At 46.2% G+C, this 21,508-nt stretch overlaps 1 protein-coding gene across 6 annotated transcripts in view; it reads right to left on the reverse strand.

The window, feature by feature from the left end:
- Positions 1-21,508, reverse strand: part of LOC130285072 (aldehyde oxidase 2-like) — a 133,972-nt gene that overhangs the window by 45,105 nt on the left and 67,359 nt on the right. For all 6 annotated transcript variants that reach the window (XM_056536230.1, XM_056536229.1, XM_056536228.1 and 3 more), the window contains one exon: positions 18,621-18,730. In XM_056536230.1, coding sequence (XP_056392205.1) covers positions 18,621-18,730 — 110 coding nt within the window. The remainder of the gene's footprint in view (positions 1-18,620; positions 18,731-21,508) is intronic.

Raw genomic sequence — 21,508 nt, forward strand, 5'->3', positions numbered from 1 at the left:
ATTCTTGACCCCTTCAATATGTTGAGCCATGAAATGAAAATTACACTGTAAGGCCACCCAAACTAACTTACCCAAAAATTTCCCAAAAATTTCATGATTTGTACGGATTTAGACCTTCCTTTGTTTAGGATATCCACCGTGGCAGAATTATCGCACATGAACACCACTGACCTATTGCGCCAGCAATCCCCCCATACTACTGCAGAAGCGACTATGGGGATGATCTCAAAGGTTGCGGAGCTGTCCCACAAACCTGGTATGTCGTGGACCACCATGCCCCGTAAATAGCTGCAAAGCCAATGCTGGACGAGGCATCTGTATATATGCGGGGAGATTCGGTGGAGACAATTGGCACGAATAAGGAGACCCCGTTCCAACTATCCAGAAATCGCTGCCACATGAGCAGATCTGCCATTGCCAATTGTCCCAACCGGACCGTGCTGTCCTGGAGAGGAGCTGATGCTAGCAACTCCAGTAGCCTCGAGATGAAGGCCCTACCCTGAGGGATAACCCTCATCGCAAATGCCAACATCCCTAAAAGGCTTTGCAGTTCGGCTTTGTTGGTAACCCGGGACCTAGCAAACTTATGCTAGATTCCTTGGATGCGTTCCAGCTTCTCAGCAGGTAACCGGGCCTCCATCTTTTGAGCATCTAAGACTATGCCAAGAAACGTTAAAGACTTTGGTCGTCCCCTCTACCTTATAGGGGGATACCGGTACTCCCAATAGTCTGAACGTTTCTAATGCTCGCTGCAACTGCCAAGGTGCTTGCTGGGGGAGCTCTACTAACAGAAAATCATCCAGGTAATGGATCACATTCTGGCACCCTACTGAGTGCTGTAGTATCCACTACAACGCACAAGCGAGTTGATCAAACAACCAGGGACTGGACTTGGAGCTGAAGGTTAACTTAACCACAAAATAATATTGCTGCTGCCACCTGACCCTGTACCATTGCCATAGTTCCTTTTTTACTGGAAGAAGCTTGAAGGCGTCCATGATACCGATTTTGGACAACCAGGCACCTGCCCCCAAGCCTAGGAACATCTGGACTGCTTGGTCTACTGAGGAGTACTTCATGGAGAATTCACAAGACGGAATTAAAGGGGTCCTCCGCCCCTAGACATCTAATCCCCGCTACGGCACCTCACTATCATTACAGCACAGAGCGAGTTCGCTCTGCACGTAATGACGGGCAATACAGGGGCCGGAACATCGTTACGTCACGGCTCCGCCCCTCGTGACGTCACAGCCCACCCCTTTCAATACAAGTCTATGGGAGGGGGCGTGGCGGTCGTCACGCCCCCTGCCATAGACTTGCATTAAGGGGACGGGCCGTGATGTCACGAAGGGCGGAGCCATGACATCACGCTGCTCCGTCCCCTGTATCGCCTTTCATTACGCACAGAGCGAACTCACTCTGTGCTGTAATGATAGCGGGGTGCCTCAGCAGGGATACCGGGGGTCCCCAGCAGTGGGACCGCGGCGATCTGACATCTTATCCCCTATCCTTTGGATAGGGGATAAGATGTCTAGGGGCAGAGTACCCCTTTAATGAATTAATGCTCGGTATGGCCGACCCATGGGGTGCCGATAAGTCAAAAATCAACTGTTTCTTGTTGCTAAATTTGCCTAAGACAATGCCGACATGGCTCACCCTCCACGCCTGGAAAGGAGGTACTGTGAAAGACCCAATCATGTAAACCTTGTCAACCTCCATCACTGTCATGGGGTCTTTGGCTGCAGATAGTAAGTTCCTACATTCATACGTGGACTGTGGCAAAGCCACTAACCCAGTGTGGAATCCACTGCTGAAACCATCCAGCAGCCAACGCACCCATTCCACCTCGGGGTGAGACTCAAGAAGTGCCTTCAAAACATGCATCTGCATGACACCTAGATAGGACGTACCAGTTTTTATCGTACACAGAGATCGGGGATGAGCCCGGAAACATTTGAAACAAACGTGTAATAGCCTACACTGGTTATAATTGCAAGTGGCTAGGTTGTAGTTGTTACAAATTTGGGTCTTGCCTAAAAATTTCACTGGTCTACCCAACTTGTCTACTCCGTCTACACCCTTGCAACCCGTCTGTGCAGCACTAGGTTTGCCTGCTGAAGACTCATCCTGTGCCAAGTTGCACCAAGCTGTGATGTGCGAAATTGACTGACAAGAGGCACATGACAGGGCCCTGAGACCCGCGAAATGCCTGCAGAACAACTCGGTGTCGAGTTTGGACCAGTCATAACAATAGCCATGTTGTTCGAACGCTGCTGCCGCCTTTGCGGAAATCGACTTGTGGTAGTCGTAAAAGTAAGTACTGCCATGCTTATTGCACAGCTCCGCTATGTTGAACAATTATGTGTCCAAATCCCCCCTCCTGTATGGTTTAGCTGAATAGATGATGTCTCTGAGCATACTAAACGTGACTACAAATTCGGACAGGGATAACTTCCTACCCAGTCTGGTGTCCTTGCTTGTCAGCCCCACTGATAATTGCCCGCATGCCACGGTTCTGGCGTCTACCATGTCGTGGGTGACAATCAGCAAGTAAACCAAATTAACATCCCTGCTACTGTCTAAAGGGGGCCCCTGCTGCTGTCTAAAGGGTGGCCCCTGCTGCTGCCTAAAGGGGGGCCCTGCTGCTGTCTAAACGGGGGGGGGGGGGTCTTTGCACACACTGGTAGGGACAAAATAGGCTGGAGCAACCCTCGATGGCAGGGACCCCCTACCTGAGTCTGAGCAAGCTCCTGGAACTGGTGCCGTAGGTTGCATGCCAGTAGCAGGTAGAGCAGACATCACCGAGGGTATGAGAGCAGTTGATGCTGACCCTTGAGAGGCACTGCCCTCCAGACTATCCACTCTAGCCTGTATACTAGAAAGTGAGTCCATCATGGTAGCCATCATGGCGTGTAATTGCCCCAGAGAAGCTGCTACAGGGTCCTGCTGCTGGCTTGTCCCAGGCATTGGTTCAGCCATCAACAATTTATACAGTTCATGTTTGCGTGCCATAGCAGCAAACGGGACCCCGCGCTTCCTGAGCTCTTCCATCAACTTGGGGATGGCCATGTCTGGTACGCGACACCACCGCTTCTCTCAGATGCCCTGGCTGGGGTACCTAATAAGGACAATGAATCCTCTATGTCCGAACCCTGTGACATGCTTGAGGAGGTATCTGTCCAGGCCAATAAGGTACCGGTGGAAAAGGAAACAAGTAAATAAAACCCACTCCAGCATGTGTCATGGACTATATTATTTTTTATTTTGTTTTTCATTACCCACCCAGGGTGTACCGGTATACAATTGACACAACGACCAACTCCGGACCTGCAACAACTAGCGGCAAAAATGATTGTAAAATACATGCTCCCAAACGTGAAAGTGACCATACAACGTTGAGATTGGGAGAGAGCTGACGAGCTCTTCTAACTACGTACCCACGTGCAATCAGTTGCTCTGAAGAAGAGTTAGCAACAACCGAAGATCAACCCCAGAGCCTGAAGGAATGAGTCAGGTGACCAGGTATTGAATAGAATCTACACCGCTAATGACGAACACTAGGGATGTCCTGATACCGATACTGGTATCGGTATCGGGGCCGATACTTGCCATTTGCATGGTATTGGGGACTCGTTTAACCCCTTAAGGACTCAGGGTTTTTCCGTTTTTGCACTTTCGTTTTTTCCTCCTTACCTTTTAAAAATCATAACCCTTTCAATTTTCCACCTAAAAATCCATATTATGGCTTATTTTTTGCGTCGCCAATTCTACTTTGCAGTGACATTAGTCATTTTACCCAAAAATGCACGGCGAAATGGAAAAAAAAATCATTGTGCGACAAAATCGAAAAAAAACGCAATTTTTTAAATTTGGGGGCTTCCGTTTCTACGCAGTGCATATTTCGGTAAAAATTACACCTTATCATTATTCTGTAGGTCCATACGGTTAAAATGATACCCTACTTATATAGGTTTGATTTTGTCGCAAAAAAAAAATCATAAAAATCATAAAAAATCATAACTACATGCAGGAAAATTTATACGTTTAAAAATGTCATTTTCTGACCCCTATAACTTTTTTATTTTTCCACTTACAGGGCGGTATGAGGACTCATTTTTTGCACCGTGATCTGAAGTTTTTATCGGTATGATTTTTGTTTTTATCAGACTTTTTGATCACTTTTTATTCATTTTTTAATGGTATAAAAAGTGACCAAAATACGCTTTTTTGGACTTTGGAATTTTTTTGCGCGAACGCCATTGACCATACGGTTTAATTAATGATATATTTTTATAGTTCGGACATTTACGCACGCGGCGATACCACATATGTTTATTTATTTATTTTTTTACACTGTTTTATTTTTTTATGGGAAAAGGGGGTGATTCAAACTTTTATTAGGGAAGGGGTTAAATGACCTTTATTAACACTTTTTTTTAAAAAATTTTTTGCAGTGTTATAGGTCCCATAGGGACCTTTAACACTGCACACACTGATCTTTTACACAGATCACAGGCGTGTTTTAACACGCCTGTGATCAGTGTTATCGGCGCTTGACTGCTCCTGCCTGGATCTCAGGCACGGAGCAGTCATTCGCCGATCGGACACCGAGGAGGCAGGCAAGGGCCCTCCCGGTGTCCGGTCAGCTGTTCGGGATGCCGCGGCGATCCCGAACAGCCCGACTGAGCAGCCGGGTCACTTTCACTTTCACTTTAGAAGCGGCGGTCAGCTTTGACCGCCGCTTCTAAAGGGTTAATACCGCACATCGCTGCGATCGGCGATGTGTGGTATTAGCTGCGGGTCCCGGCCATTGATGAGCGCCAGGACCGACGCGATATGATGCGGGATCGCGGTGCGATCCCGCTTCATATCGTGGGAGCCGCCGCAGGACGTAAATATACGTCCTGCGTCATTAAGGGGTTAATGTTCCCGATACCATGCCCAATACCTGCTGCCGCTCCACTGCCCCGTTCTCCCGTCCTCCGGGCCGCATCATGTCGTCCTGTGGAGGAGCATGTAACATATACCTCACTCCGCCTCCTCCCCTGCGCCCAGCGTAACGCTACGGAGGAAGCAGAGTGACGTATATGTCACATGCTCCTCCATAGGACGACATGATGCGGACCGGAGGACGGGAGAACAGGGCAGTGGAGTGGCAGCACCCAACAGAGGAGGTGAGCTGCCTGCAAGGAGGGGGCTGCTACTAATGTCTACCGGCGGGCCCTGCGGCTGTTTAAAGGGGGGCCTGCTGCTGTTTAAATGGAAGGGCCCCTGCTACTGTCTAAAGGGGGCCCCTGCTGCTGTCTAAAGGGTGGGCCCTGTTGCTGTCTAAAGGGGGAGCCCTGCTGCTGTCTAAAGGGGGGGCCCTGCTGTAGTTTAAAGGAGGGGGGGGCCTGCTACTGTCTTAAGGGGGGGTGCTGCTGTCTAGGGGGGGGGGGCTGCTGCTGTATAAAGGGGGGCCCTGCTGCTGTCTAAAGGGGGGCCCTGCAGCTGTTTAAATGGGGGCCCACTGTCTAAAGGGGGGCTGTTGTCTACAGGGGGCTGCTACTTATATCTACAGGGGGGCTGCTGTCTACAAGGGGGCTGCTGCTAATGTCTGCAAGGGGATACTACCTACTATTAAAGACAATCTTACAGCAGAGTCACCTGCACTAACTGGAATTTATAGGTAGATAGTGCAGGTGACCCGGTTTCTGCCGCTGCTCACCATGTGGTCATTGTTCTCTCCACCAATGCAAATTCCCTGTTCTGTCCAATGAAGAAGAGAGAAATCTTTGCGTATACTACAGCAGCCGCCTCCATTGTACACAACAAGGACCCACATATCATACGGTAAGCAGCGCCAGAAACCGGGTCACCATGCTGTCAGATTCCCTTTAAAATAGAAGTACTCGTACTTGGTATCAGCGAATACTAGAATTAAAGTATCAGTACTCGTACTCGGTCTTAAAAAAATGGTATCGGGACATCCCTAGCGAACACCCATTGAACATGCACCCGTGCCGCGTGCAGAGTAGTGGGATGTGTATACTGCTGCTAACTGGTACCTTGATCGTGCAATACAACAGAGGAGGTTGTATATGACCTGAAACATGTCAGGACAAGAACAATGATGAATGGAATTGCTCTGAAAATTAGCCAGGAGCAACAGACATTGACCCCTTAACCTGAAGAGTCAGGCAATTGGGTAGCATCCTAGCAACCTGTGTAAATCTGGTTTGCTACTCTGAACCGTGAGAGTAACAAGAGGATACCACAAGCAGTAAACATACCCCAACTTGAGCGATGTTGACCCATCAACAACATTTTCCACTCTAATGAAGTGCCAGTAAGCAGGAGACCAACGTAACTGTATGTGGGTGTACGTAATGAAAAATAATCAACTTACATGCTTGACAAGCAAATAAGCGTGTGCTCTGAAGAATGTGTCAGTACCAGACCATGAGCAAGGTAGGCTTTCCTGTGCTTAGTGAGACAAACTACCCCGTGTATGGGAACGCCCCCCTACAGCTCTGAAGAAGAGACAGTAGCAAGCTCTAACTGGAGAGTCAGAGAACCGTGAGACATCCTAACCAAACTGTGTGCAGCAAGCGTGTTGGTTAACGTGTCAGTAACAACAGTGGATATGAGAACTCATACACATACCCCAATTTGCTGTAGCCTGCTCAATCAACGATGACTTCACTTTGATAAATCGGCAGTAACCCGGAGACCAACGCAACTGTATGTACATATAATGAGTTAAACAACAGACCTATACACACTACAATGCCAATAAAGCGATTGAACTGAAGAACGTGTCAGTCACAACCGCGAGCCAGGTAGGCCTCACCTAGTAAAGTGAGCTGGTGTGATGTTCTAACCCTGTGGCGTAAGTACGAGAAATTGCTCTGAAGACGAGTCAGTAGCAACCGTGATTACCCCTTAACCTGAGGAGGAGTCAGGCAACTGGTAACAAGCTAAGAAATTGTATGAAACTGGAGTGTAGCTCTGAAAATGTGTCAGTAACAAGAGTGGACAGCATAACTAATAAACCTACCCTGTTAGCTGTTGCTTGAGCGACCAGTGATGATAAAAAATTATTTACGAAGCAGGAGCCCACGTAACTACCTGTAGGTACACATATGAGTTAGATAATATAAACATGCAATGAAGAATAGTGCTGAAATGATGTGTCAGTAACAATCTTGCGCAAGGTAAGGGACACCCCCTCAGAGCTATGGTGTGATAATTGCCCCTATGAAATCACATGACTAAAATGATCTGAAAAAGAGACAGTAGCACCCGAGAACCTCATTAACCTGAAGCAGAGTCAGGCAACTGGGTAACACTGTGAGCACCGCTAACCCATATAAGCCTAGTGTGAAGCTGCGAAGCATGCGGGTAACAAGCAGAGCCCTTTATAAAACCACACAAAAGAACCTACCCCAGGTAACCATTGCTGACCAATCAACTTAGAATCCAACCTCAGCGTGTCAGCAATGCCCTGGCCGGGAAGCTGTGTACGTACACATGACAAGCTAATGGTTAACTTATACATATACAACGACATGTGAGCTTGCCTAGAGGAACGTGCCAGTAACAAGCAACACACCTCTTGCCCCATTTTTTTTTCTTCAACATAGCAGACACCTGCTGAAACTGCAGAATCAATGCTAGGAACTGCCCAAATATATGACGACTTTCCAAAAGAACACCTAATTTCCGACTTCTGCAGTAAATACCCAAAACATAAAAGCAATCACCCCACTCTTTTTTTTAATTATTAACCTCCCTGCTGCCACATGAACGAATTGACAGTGGCACTGAAGCCAGGGTCATGCCTGTCGTCCCTGAACACCAACCTATACCTACAACACTATATCCCTCATGTTTCTATGCCAGCCGCTCACGTTGGAGCTGAACCCAGCGCAGACACATCGTACCTGTACTGGCTCTCCCAGGATCGTACGGGCCTCTGTAACTACCCTACCCTCCCTCTCCTAAACCCTACTGAACCCCCCCCCCCCCTTTTGTAATTTGTGAGGCTAAGCCATTATTGCCACCTCTACTGTGTTGGAGAGCCGTGTATGTCCGCTGCCGGAAACACTGATTGCTGCTGACCGCTGCAGAGTGTGGCGCAGCGACGAGGCAGCCCGGGACCACAGAGTGGGGGCGGGCGGCGGGCCCCGGCCCCGAATCTCCAGTAAATGAAAACTGAAACAAAGACGCCGGTAAGCCGGCACTTACCTACCGCACTCCTGTGCCTCTGAACGAGTAAGCAGACATGCTCTGTGCGACAGGACCAAAACAGGAGTCAGGATGAGTGAGCTCACTTGCAGCCAGGAAACTAACTGTAATAACGCCGCACCTGCCCTGAGTGAGTGACGGGCCAAGGCTTAAATAGTGTCCAGCCCCTCCAACAAATACAGCCCTGCGGGCTTTATACATATCTGGGCCACCAGGGACTTACACAAACCTGACAGGAATTTTCAGAACGGTCATCGTATGCCACATTTATCTAGCCCCAACCCAAGCCAGTCCCAACATTATCAAAAGCCTTTTCTCTGTCAAACACGAGTGACAGCTGTGACTCAAACCAGAATGGTAGAACCTATCATCACTGTAGACCAGTGTGTGGTGTCCTGGTACCGTATTGCATCCAGTACCTAGTGTAGAGGTTCCCAAAGTCAGAGTAACTACGTTCAGGTAGGGTTCCTCAGGTGGGACAGCCCCTTGTCGCCTCTCCTTAAGTTTAACTTGTATATTAATAAATGTATATATTAGTAATTCTATCTGTATTTTATAGGAATGTATAGTATTTACCTTGTTCAGCGTCGCAGGACCTTCGGTCATGTGACCAAGTTAGTAACCTCTATGGTATGTTGCAGGACCTTAGGAGGTCCTTGGGTCACGTGTTACCCAGCATTCTCTGTAATGGTGATTGACATCCGTATGGACCAATTAGCTTTAGTCCAGCCCCTGCCCATATAAGGGAGCTGCGTCCAATTATCGCTCTCTTGGGTTGCTGCTCTCGTGGATGCCGGACTAACAGGACAGTGTGCTACGGAACTTTCAATGACACGCTAGGCCTCAAAACCTACGGCCTCAGCAGAACCAAAAGAGTCTTATACTAATTCCTGCTAATACTAGCCTGACTACTGGACCGCAACTAATTCTCTAAATCCAGTGGAGCAGCGCAATAGTCTAGAGACTCTTAAAGCTAAAGTCCCAACCATTGTCAATCTCCAAAAGGAAGCTGTATTGATGAGAGACTGTTATGTTGATGAAGTGTACAGAAAATCTTCAGTAAAGTTAACGCTGTTTACAGAAGCTTTCCGGTTGTGGACAATCCATTATTACTACCGTATTTATCGGCGTATAACACGCACTTTTTAGGCTAAAATTTTTAGCCTAAAGTCTGTGTGCGTGTTATACGCCGATACACCCCCAGGAAAGGCAGGGGGAGAGAGGCCGTCGCTGCCCGCTTCTCTCCCCCTGCCTTTCCTGGGGTCTAGAGTGCTGCTGTCGGCCCTTTTCACCCCCTGGTTATCGGCGCCGCTGCCAGTTCTGTCCCCCTGACTATCGGTGCCGGCACCGATAGCCAGGGAGAGAGAAGCGGCGCCGACAGCCAGGGGGAGAGAAGGGGCAGCGGCACCCATTGCCGGCGCCGCTGCCCCGTTGTCTCCCCCCCATCCCCGGTGGCATAATTACCTGAGTCGGGTCCGCGCTGCTCCAGGCCTCCGTCGTGCGTCCCCGGCGTCATTGCTATGCGCTGAACGGCGCGGCGCATGACGTCAGAGCGCCGCGCCGTGCATAGCAACGACGCTGGGGATGCACGACGGAGGCCTGGAGCAGCGCGGACCCGACTCAGGTAATTATGCCACCGGGGATGGGGGGAGGCAACAGGGCAGCGGCATCGGCAATGGGTGCCGCTGCCCCTTCTCTCCCCCTGGCTGTCCGCGCCGCTTCTCTCCCCCTGGCTATCGGCGCCGGCAATGGGGCACGGGCACCGATAGTCAGGGAGACAGAACGGGCAGCGGCGCCGATAACCAGGGGGTGAGAAGGGCCGACAGCAGCGCTCTAGACCCCAGGAAAGGCAGGGGGAGAGAAGCGGGCAGCGACGGCTTCTCTCCCCCTGCCTTTCCTGGGGGTATATCGGGGTATACACGCGCACACACGCACCCTGATTTTATCATGGATATTTGGGCAAAAAACTTTTTTTACCCAAATATCCTTGGTAAAATGAGGGTGCGTGTTATAGGCCGGTGCGTGGTATACCCCGATAAATACGGTATCTACTTAAACTCAGTATCATCTACCTCCCTATTGATACTGGGAAGGGCGGCGGTAGGAAAAGCTATGTTGAGGAGCCCCTCACCCTGGCGTCACAAATAGCAAGGGTTAACAAACACCCTTTATTACCTGCACAGCTACACTCCCCATACCCTACACCCCCCAAGCTACCACAAGTGTTTCTCAAGAGCAGTTTTCAAACCCCAACAGGTCATGTTTTCATGATTTCCTTAGTCTTTAACAGATGATATAACTGTGCTGATGCCTGATTCACTGACCATAATAATATCATCTGTGAAAGACTAAGGAAATCCAGAAAATATGACCTGTTAGGCAGTCTTGAGGACCGTGCTTGAGAAATACAGCTGTAGACAATACAAGAGACTAATGTACTGATCATAAGCAGTCACAGTCAAAATAAACATTTATATTCAGTGACTCACAGGTGACATCTTTCCTGACGGTAGTTTTCTTTTTCCTGCTTTTTTCATTCAGTCCAAACTAGCCCAGAATTTTTCCAGCTACATCTTGCCTCTGCAAATTGTTGTCGAGATTTCTTTGGATCCTTTCCTATGCATCAGATATTCACTCTCTATATTAAGATAAACTCCTCGTATTTCCACATACTGCACTCTTGAATTTATTACTGCCATACCCTGTTTCCAATACAACCCCCTCTATAAGACAAAGGAAGACAAAGGAAGGCAAAGGAAGGCTCCTTCAACAAGGGAAGATTCTCACACTATTAACATATTGCATGGCAAGACATTTATTTCAATGGCTGACATGCAATACCACATTTCTTGTAATTTCCTCTGTATGCAGGGGGCTTCAGATGCCAAGGTGATCAGAACAATCAGTTGAATAAGGAGTTTTCATAAAGAGCCATATTTACACAAGTGCAGTGACCTGTTATCCATGCCATGGCTGCTTTAGTGTAAGGTTGTCATGTGGTAAAATAATCTATTTCCAAACAACTAAATCTGACTGGGTATCAGAAATCTAACCTGTCATATTGTCTGTCAGCGGCGCTCTCCTCTAGGTGCTCAGGGGCTATTTGGCAAATAACCGGCAGAAGACGGACTTGGTAAATAAAAATAACAAAATATTTATTTTCTAGATGCATGCAAATGAACAGCGCGTTTCGAGGGGCAGGATCCCCTCTTCGTCAGGTTTTCAAGAGGGGGTCCCGCCACTCGAAACTCATTGTTAGTTTGCATGCATCTAGGAAATAAATATTTTGTTATTTTTATTTACCAAGTCTGTCAAATAGCCCCTGAGCACCTAGAGGAGAGCGCCGCTGACAGCACTACCTTCTTGGGGGGGATTCATCCCTTCCTTTCTCTACATTGTACAGACTGTCTTCCACCAGCTGGATGCGGGCAGGCTGCACACCTCTGACATACCACTTTCTGTGGAATCAAGCCATTCACGGTGTTGTGCTCATAGTACAACACCCCAAGGTGAGCAAACCTTCATTTCTACTCACATTGTATTTTTCCTAAGAGGATAATTGCACTTAGATGCACATTGGTCTATTCTGCTCTTTTTCTTTTCACAAAGTGCTGTCATATTGTCTGTCACACTGCTATTTCAGCATACACTGTAGTATTAGGAGTTGCAAGGGTAAATATTGCTTTGTACTGCCACCTATGGTCAATCATATGTAAAAGATGCATGGCACTTTGGTCACATAACCTTCCCTCAGACTAACTTCTGCTAGAAGCAGCTTAAAGGATCTGAAGAAGGAGCTTCTTAAGTCCAACTCTCTCTCCAGAGGGTTGGACCCAAACCAGTCAAGCTGTGTCTGTCTCCTGTTAGGTCATGTGAGGAGAGGAAGTTTAGCAAGAAAACTTAGCCTTGTGAATTTATATTTAGTTCCAGTTGATAAAGTTTAACCTGATTCAGCTCTGGGCTGATTGCGGTGATCATAGCACCATGTGTCGTTTCAAATGGTTTACCCAAGACTGTCAATGCTGAGAGGGCATTTATCTTTACTATCCTGTTCCTGGAGGGAGAATTGTATAGCCAGAAGAGAGGACTAATGAAGTGTGAAAAATTTTAAAACATTTAACCCCTGATAAATTAACCCCTTCCATATTAACCCCTTAAGGACCAGGGGTTTTTCCATTTTTGCACTTTCATATTTTCCTCCTTACCTTTAAAAAATCATAACTCTCTCACTTTTGCACCTAAAAATCCATATGATGGCTTATTTTTTGCGCCACCAATTCTACTTTGTAATGACATCAGTCATTTTACCCAAACATCTACGGCAAAATGGAAAAAAATCATTGTGAGACAAAATTGAAATAAAAAACGCCATTTTGTAACTTTTGGGGGCTTCTGGTTCTACGCAGTACATTTTTCGGTAGAAATGACACATTCTCTTTATTCTGTAGGTCCATACTAGAGATGAGCGAACTTACAGTAAATTTGATTCGTCACAAACTTCTCGGCTCGGCAGTTGATGACTTTTCCTGCATAAATTAGTTCAGCCTTCAGGTGCTCTGGTGGGCTGGAAAAGGTGGATACAGTCCTAGGAGACACTTTCCTAGGACTGTATCCACCTTTGATGATACCCTAGTTATATAGGTTTAATTTTATCGTACTTCTGAAAAAAAATCATAACTACATGCAGGAAAATGTATACGTTTAAAATTGTCATATTCTGACACCTATAACTTTTTTAATTTACCGCGTATGGGGCGGTATGAGGGCTTGTTGATCGCTTTTTCTTCATTTTTTCATGATATAAAAAGTGACCAAACATATACTATTTTGGACTTTGGAATTTTTTTGCGCGTACGCCATTGACTGTGCGGTTTAATTAATTATATATTTTTATAATTCGGACATTTCCGCATGCTGCGATAGCACATATGTTTATTTTTATTTACACTGGTTTTTTTTTTAAATGGGAAAAGGGGGGTGGTTCAAACTTTTATTAGGGGAGGGGTTGAATTATCTTTATTCACTTATTTTTTTTGCATTTTTTTTTGCAGTGTTATAGCTCCCATAGGGGGCTATAACACTGCATACACTGAACTTTTACATTGATCACTGGTTTCTCATAGGAAACCAGTGATCAATGATTCTGCCGCTTGACTGCTCATGCCTGGATCTCAGGCACTGAGCAGTCATTCGGCGATCGGACACCAGGAGGCAAGGTAGGAGACCCTCCCTTGTGACCCAGAGCTGTTCAGGATGCTGCGATTTCGCCGCCGACATCCCGAACAGCCCCCTGAGCTAACCGGCAGTGATTTACTTTCACTTTAGACGCGGCGTTCAACTTTGAACGCTGCGTCTAAAGGGTTAATAGCGTGCAGCACCGCGATCATTGCCGTGTGCTATTAGCCACGGGTCCCGGCCATTGTTAGAGGCTGGGCCCGACCCGCTATGGCCCCGCGTTATAGAAAGGACTCAGGACGTACCGGTACGTCCTTGGTCCTTAAGAGGTTAAAGGGGTATTCTCATCTGGCTGATTACCTCTCTGCTACTGCTGTCTGTTCACACTTCCAGGATTGCAGATCATTTTCTTCTGTGTCTGACAGCTTCCAGGCTATAGTACTATGTCTGCAGCTGTCAGCTGATGAATGGGCTGAAACAAGCCAGAGCAGGGAGCCTAATGTATGCTCAGGAGATCCTCAGGCCACTAAGGGAGTGTTGTCACCACTGACACAGAGCTGGTGGAAGGGATCCCAGGCAATAAGTTGTAAACATGAGGGAGAAATAAGAAGAGATATCTACAGAATCATGCAAGCTTACTAAATGAAGCCAATGACAAACTTGTTTATGCTGCAATTCTCTACACATAGCGATCTGATTAAGGAGATGGGAATACCCCTTTAAAAGTTTATATTAACCCTCTATTCCCATTTTCAAAATGAAAATAAACAGTGTGTGCAGAATTTTCCAAACTATTAAAATATTAATAATATTACTGAAACCACACGGTGAATGGCGTTAACAAAAAAAAAAACAATACAAAATGGCAAAATTGTGGTCATTTGGTCACATAACATCCCAGCAAAAATAGATCCCCAAAAAAGGTAATTTTATTTCGGCTTTTCATACAAAAGCCATTTCTTATTCACTATCTTGGGACAACAATCCTGTTGAAAATCCATTTTGTCTTCACTTGCCAGATTCAAAACCTGTTGCTACTCACAAAAAAGAGAGACATTTTGGAACGCTTCAAAAAAGCCATTGCATCTTCCGATACCTCCGTGTGCATTGGCATCTGACAACTAAAAGGTATTCTGTATGTACCTTTTTTTAAGTGTTAAAAAGCATAAAAAATCTATTCAGTGAGTTTTTACCCCCTTAAAGACAATAGACATAAATGTACGTCCAGATGCTCTGGTACTTCGCACACCAGGACGTACATTTACGTTCTGTACATGACGTGAGCACCAGAGAGGCAGGGACCCACCAGTAATGGTGGACATCAGCGATCATGCATTTTTTTTTGTCTGACTTTTGGGTCAGAAAGACCTGTGTAACTTTAGAAGAACTACACTCTAAGTTTTCAATAAGTAACAAAGACTTTTACAAATACCTTCAAGTCCGCCATGCCCTAGATTTAAAATCTCAACACATTGGTAATAGTTCTGAGCTAATAAATTGGCTTTTCCGATCTTCATCTCCGAGCAAAGGAATCACTTAGAGCTATGCATTCCGAATCAATTCTTCATCTCCTAATCCCGATCCAAATGTAACTAAATGGGAACTTGAACTTCAGACCCACTTTATGGACCACCAGTGTGAACATGCTCATTTAGTAGTAAGCACACTCCCCAAGTGCGCCAGCCATTTAGAGACTTCTTAAAAGCTCTTCTTCCATTGGTATCTCACCCCTTCTAGGTTAGCTCATTTCTCTGACTCACCTGACAAATGCTGGCATTGCCCTAATACTGGCACATTCCTCCATATTTGAGTGCCCTAAATTACTCTCTTTTTTTTATAAAATTGGGCCAATTTCTTTCACATTTATGTGGATTTCCAATAATCCTTAACCCTGCTCTAGCCCTATTAAACATAGATCTGCACATCTATTCCCACTTCCATAGAACCATTATTATGCACTCTTTGATAGCGGCCATACATAATATAACAAAAAATTGAAGATCTGAAAGGGTGCCTATGATTGCGGAGATTAGGAGGGAGGTTAATTCCAATTGTTGGCACGAATATAAGGTCTTGTGTGCCCTGAATACAGACCTGGATTTTCTCGCTAGATGGGATCTATGGCTTCACAGCCCTTTCAACACAGTCCAACTGTAATTGATGATGGTATCCAAAATAACCTACATTACTCAACATACCTGTAACGATGCTGGATTTGGATCCTCTGACCTGTGTGGCAGATGACATGGGCCGTATCGAGGAGCAGAGCCTAAGGTGCCGCTGGTCTTCACCAGAGCCAGCCGCAAGGCAGGATGGGCTTGTTGCGGCAGGCGACACCCAGGTCGCTACCCCCGATACGACCACACAAGTAGCTGGGCAAGACAAGGTACAGATTGATGAGGCAGAGACGTAGTCGGACTTAGCAGAAGGTCAAGGTAGGCGGCAAAGGTGCGTAGTCAAATAACGTAGCGGAAGGGCCAAATATATGGGTAAGGCAAACAGACAATAGGGAACACCTAATCTCAGGCTAGGGGCACTGAAGATCCGGCAGGGAAGAGGGGGAGGAGCTGGCTTAAATAACATATGGGAAGGACCAGGCACCAATTAGTGGTGCGCTAGCCCTTTAAATCTGGAGAAGCTGGGCAGCAGCAGGTAACAAACGGGCCGCGATTCGCATGCGGGTGCGTTCCACAATGCGAATCGTTGTCCCGCCATGGGAAGGAGGCGGCGAGCGCTCAAAGTCAGAGCGCCGGACCGGAGCGCTCGCCGAGACAATACCTATATGACTATTGACCCTTTTCCTCTCTTTTCTTGCTGAGACCTCATTTTCTTTTGATCTTTACCCACATACACTATTGTATCATACCACTTTTTTGCTTCTTTTGGATATTTTGAAAACAATAAAAACATTGTTATATAAATAAAAAAAACAGAACATTGCATCTGCGGCAATGCGGCACTTCTAAGTGGGGATCCACGGGAATCAGATCCGCCAAGATAGCCAAGCCTTTGCATAGCACTGAACAGTATTAGCAATCTAATGATTGCTATTAATATTCCCCTATGGGGACATAAAAAGTGTAACATTTTTCCACATTTTACAAAAAAAAAAAAAAAAAAAAAAGCGTAAAAAATTTATAAACACATCAAAATCTAATGTTAAAGGGATTATCCAGGAAAAAACTGTTTTTCTTATCAACTGGCTCCAGAAAGTTAAACAGATTTGTAAATTGCTTCTTGAGTTGTTCTTTTCTGTCTAAGTGCTCTCTGATGACAAGTGTCTCGGGAACCGCCCAGTTTAGAAGCAAATCTCCATAGCAAACTTCTTCTACTCTGTGCAGTTCCCGAGACAAGCAGAGATGTCAGCAGAGAGCACATTTTATGGTAAAATAAAAAGGAGTTATTACAAAGTACAATTGGTCACGCTAAAAACAAGCCCTCATATGGGTCTGTGGATGGAAAAAAAAAGTTATGAATTTTAGAAGGCGAGGAGAAAAAAAAAACGCAATATTGAAATTGGCTTTGTCCTTAAGGCCAAAAGGGTCTGTGTGTGTCCTTAAGGGATTAAACACTCTGTTAGTTACCATGGGTTACCGCATGTCACCATAAGTTTGACATTAACTTAGCCTTGAAACCACTTTAAGGCCGCGTTCACCCACCACAGATGGACCCCCTACATTTGCCTCCACCTGTGCTTGCTCATAACGGCAAACCGCTGCTACTAGAAGACACGCTGCGTTGTGCGAGCCACCGCACGCATGCGCAGCATACTCACACACATTGTGGGTGCTCTCGGCCTAGCTCAGGGAGCAGGGGGAGCGGCCGCGATGTGTGCGAGTATACTGAGCATGAGCGCGGCGACTCGCACATCGCAGCGTGTTTGCTCGTAGCGTCGGATTGCCACTATGAGCAGGCACAGATGGAGCGGTGGTGGCCCAGTATGGGAGGTGTTACCCTGTGCCCTTGCTGCCCTCTCTGGCAGCCTCCCTTCAGTGTCCCCTGGGCCCCTTGTACTTGTTTCCCCCCTGTATATAGTGTTGTTGCTTTAAGAAATATACCATGTGACCAGGTGATCCAATCTATCAGTCCCGGACCTCTTGATAAAGCCACGGACGTGCCGAAACTGTCGAGGGGGACCTGAGCTTTTCAAGTTTTAAATAGCAGGATAGCCAGGCATGTCCTAGCGTACTGCAGACGCTGGGTTTGCACATTTAAGAAACAAATATACCGCACAGATTGGCGGCTTGTACAACATATACTTGATACATACTTATGACAATGTAGGGCTATTCCTGTGTTTTTAAGTCACTTGGTGTGTGAGTTATCAATAAAGTATGCAATTTTTAGTGGTGTGGGAATCTAAAAGGGTATTTTTGGACCACCTTGTTAATTGGTCTATGAGCAAAATAAAATAAGAAATTAAATTAACCCTCCACACACTGGTCTCGCTGGTGTGTAAGGGGTGACCTATGGGCTCCCTGCTAGTCTCCCCCATATAAGCCCTGGGAGAAGCTAGCTCGCCCTCTTTGAGCCCTGCTCTTGTTGCTGAGGTCCAGTCCAGTGAAGTTGACTCCTAGTGTGTGTCTCCAGAGTCATTGGAGGCCTCAAAGTCAAGTCTGCAGCCACAGTCAATTTCAAGTAAGTTACAGGTCTCTGAGTCACTGGTCCCCTCCTTGGGCCCTGGCTGAACTGTATAGACTTTACAATCTGTCTATCCTCAGTAAAGCTACCTTTATCCATAACTTGGCATCAGAGTCATTATTGCCCCCGTGCCTAGCACAGGATCTAGTGGTATACCTTCGGGTGGTATCGATCGAGGATAAACCACGCCCTGGCGTCACGAATAAAAGGGGTTAATGCCATCTGCCCCTAGGGTAATAACATCTGCCCTCATCACACCCCGTTACCACAGAGGCATAATGTAGGGGACCATCATCAGCGGATCTGCAGAAAAATGTGCTGCGGATCCATCCGTGTGAACATGGACTAAGGGTGCTTTTTACACATGCATATTTTTGCTGCTGATTTTACTGCTCATTGAATAAAATGGGCAGCAAAAAATGCTGAAGGAGGGGGGGTTATTACTTACACAATCATTTTGCTACTGTGATATATATTTACATAATTCTCAGTGTTTATTGAGTAACTATATGGAAAAAAACACAAATATTTATAAATATACAATACACAAAATGTAAACACATATAGAAATATACCTTCTTGGAGAAGGGAATATTAATTGATATAAGAATCTCTTCTGTCGTGAGAGCTGCTGTTCCTGATTCATCGTACAACAATTGTTTCAAGGTTACTTGACGTCTCTTGTCTGCAGCAACAAAAAAAACAAGACCAATTTAAGCATTTAAAAATCTGTTAAAACAATTAGAGGGGTTATCCAACATAAGGTGACTCCTATTGGAGTTCTCTCCTCTAACTTCAAGTCTCAGAATCCCTTGTATGTAAGTGTGAGGTCACTTTTCTCCCTCCCATACATCACTCACCCCACCTACTGCAGTACAGCTGAGCTGCTTTGCATGCTGTACAGTGCTTGAAACTACAATTCCCTGCAGCCCTGTGGAGAATGATCTCCCTCTAACACAGCAGTCGCTCCACCCATTGAAGCACATACATGCTCCCTTTCAACGCCTGACTAGTGATGCAATGTCTCAAGCTGCACTGCAACTTGTGAAAAACCAGAGACAACATTTTATATGCTGCTAAAAATGAACAATTTAGCACCAAAGATCACATAAGAATTGCGATACCAGCCATTAAACACAGGTACAGACACTATATTAAGAACTACACTAACTTTACAGCCCCTGTAGCATAGTCAAATAAAAAAATCCTGGAATACCCCTTTAAAGAAGATCAATGTGATTTATTTTTCAGGAAGCTTTTTTTGTGTTTGTATTTATGATTATTCAAGAAAACAATATACATGAAACACAGTACAATTTATGTAAAATTGAAATCTGATCTTCATTTTGTTACTAGTCCTAATGTCATCCTCAAGGGGTACTCTGCCGGAATTTTTTTTTTTTTTAACCAACTGATGCCAGAAATGTAAACAGGTTTGTAAATCTTAATCCTTCCAGTACTTATCAGCTGCTGTATACTACAGAGGAAGTTGAGTTGTTATTTTCTGTCTGACGACAGTGCTCTCTGCTGACACCTATATCCATGTCAGGAACTGTCCAGAGCAGAAGCAAATCCCCATAGCAAACCTCTCCTACTCTGGACAGTTCCTAACATGGACAGAGGTGTCAGCAGAGAGCACTGGGGTCAGACAGAAAGGAAATTCAAAAAGAAAAGAACTTCCTCTGGAGCATACAGCAGCTGATAAGTACTAAAATTTTAAATAGAAGTAATTTATAAATCTGTTTAACTTTTGGCACCAGTTGATTTAAAAAAAATTCCACTGGAGTACCCCTTTAAAGGCTATAAAACGAATACTCGTGTTCTTACATGTGAATGGTGTGGAGCAGAATATGAAGTAGAAAAAAATAGTGAAAAACAGTCACATACAATGTAAGTAATGTAAGAGATAGAATAGAAAACTGCATCCTGCAGTATAGGATGGGTGATTCTCAAACAAATATGTCCAACAAATACCTCTCATGCCACTTATTGACATTTGTCATACATAGGCTCCAAAATGTTAAGAAATGTAATATTTTTTATACTGGATGTCTTACTGTAAAATAGTATATTCTGCACTATTCTTCATAGAAAATTGTAAACCGACTACTTGCCCATGCTGTCACACTGCTTTGTGTCCAGCTCTACAGCTCCTGCCCCCTCTGCCACAATCCTGTTGTCACTTCACTTCTTGATATTGTGATGTCCCAGTACGGGATATGGTCCCATACAGTTCTGGGTTGTCTGCTTTCCTGAAGGCCGGTCCGCAACCTCATGGGAAATCCGTTTAAATCCCAACATTGTACTTTCCAATGTCCAGATTTGTTGCAGTAGGTACAAAAGTTCCTTTGGGTCCCTGGGGGCTTATTAGGCGGATTATTGCGGGGATTACCATGATGGGGGACAGAAGTAGCTGTTACGTTATGTGCTCTTGCCGCACACTCTGGCCGTGAGCGCATGGTCCCTTTACCTGCTGCTGCTGGTGGGGCTGGGACTCGCAACGCGGGACGCGTCCGCATGCGAGCCCCAGTCCGTCACTCACATGGTGCTTCTCCTGCCCCCGCCTCTGCCTCTCTGCTCTGGCACGGGTGTCCCCGTCCCTTAGGGCGTGCACCGGATCTTTCCGATTTAATGGGCCAGTGCGCTCATTAGTGTAATTCACCTGTGGCTCATTGAGAGAATGAGCCACAGGTGCCTTGAGCCTGAGAGAAAGCATTCCTGTTATTGCCTTGCTGTGTTTCTGATCCTTTGGTTCCTGACCTGACCTTGCTCCTTGCCGCCTGCCTACTGACCATTTGCTACGTTCTTGACTATGCTACTGTGCCGCCTGCCCGGACCTGCTATCCTTACTATGAGCTGTCTTATCCCTCCTGTGCTTCGCATCTCCTCAGCCGCCTGTGTGGTCGAGCCGTGCCAGGAGTAACGACCTGAGTGCCTCCTGCCGCAGCAAGTCCATCCCGCTTTGCGGTGGGCTATGGTGAAAACCAGCGGCACCTTAGACTCCGCTCCCTGGTATGGTTCGAGTCATCTGCCACACACGTCCAGCGGATCCACATCCACCGGGGTTCCTGCCTTCTGAAACGTGAGTGTTACAGCAGCTACAGGTCTCCTAGGTAGGGGAGGCTCACGGTTGGCCGGAACTGCCCAAATGGCAAGATCCTTCACAGTCTGAGTCAATTGTTCAATGTTCTGTTTAACACTCTGAAACTCTGAGGCTGTGGAGGCTGGTAGGGTATTGGACACTGGGGCGGGAGCCGGTGATGGTGGCAATGGGTCAGCTGCCACACCCAGGGGCTCTAGCATGGGGGCACAACTTTCTTCAGACTCAGTCCCGGGCTCTATGACCTGAACAGCCAGTCTCTTAAAAGCAGGGAAGGACAAATTGGGGTTTTGTTCTGCTAACATCCTCAACTGAGCTTTGTCCCATTTATTGTGAGCCCCATCAATAAACCTGTCCATCAAT

This window comes from Hyla sarda, chromosome 8, assembly GCF_029499605.1.
Source record: "Hyla sarda isolate aHylSar1 chromosome 8, aHylSar1.hap1, whole genome shotgun sequence".
NCBI lineage: Eukaryota > Metazoa > Chordata > Amphibia > Anura > Hylidae > Hyla > Hyla sarda.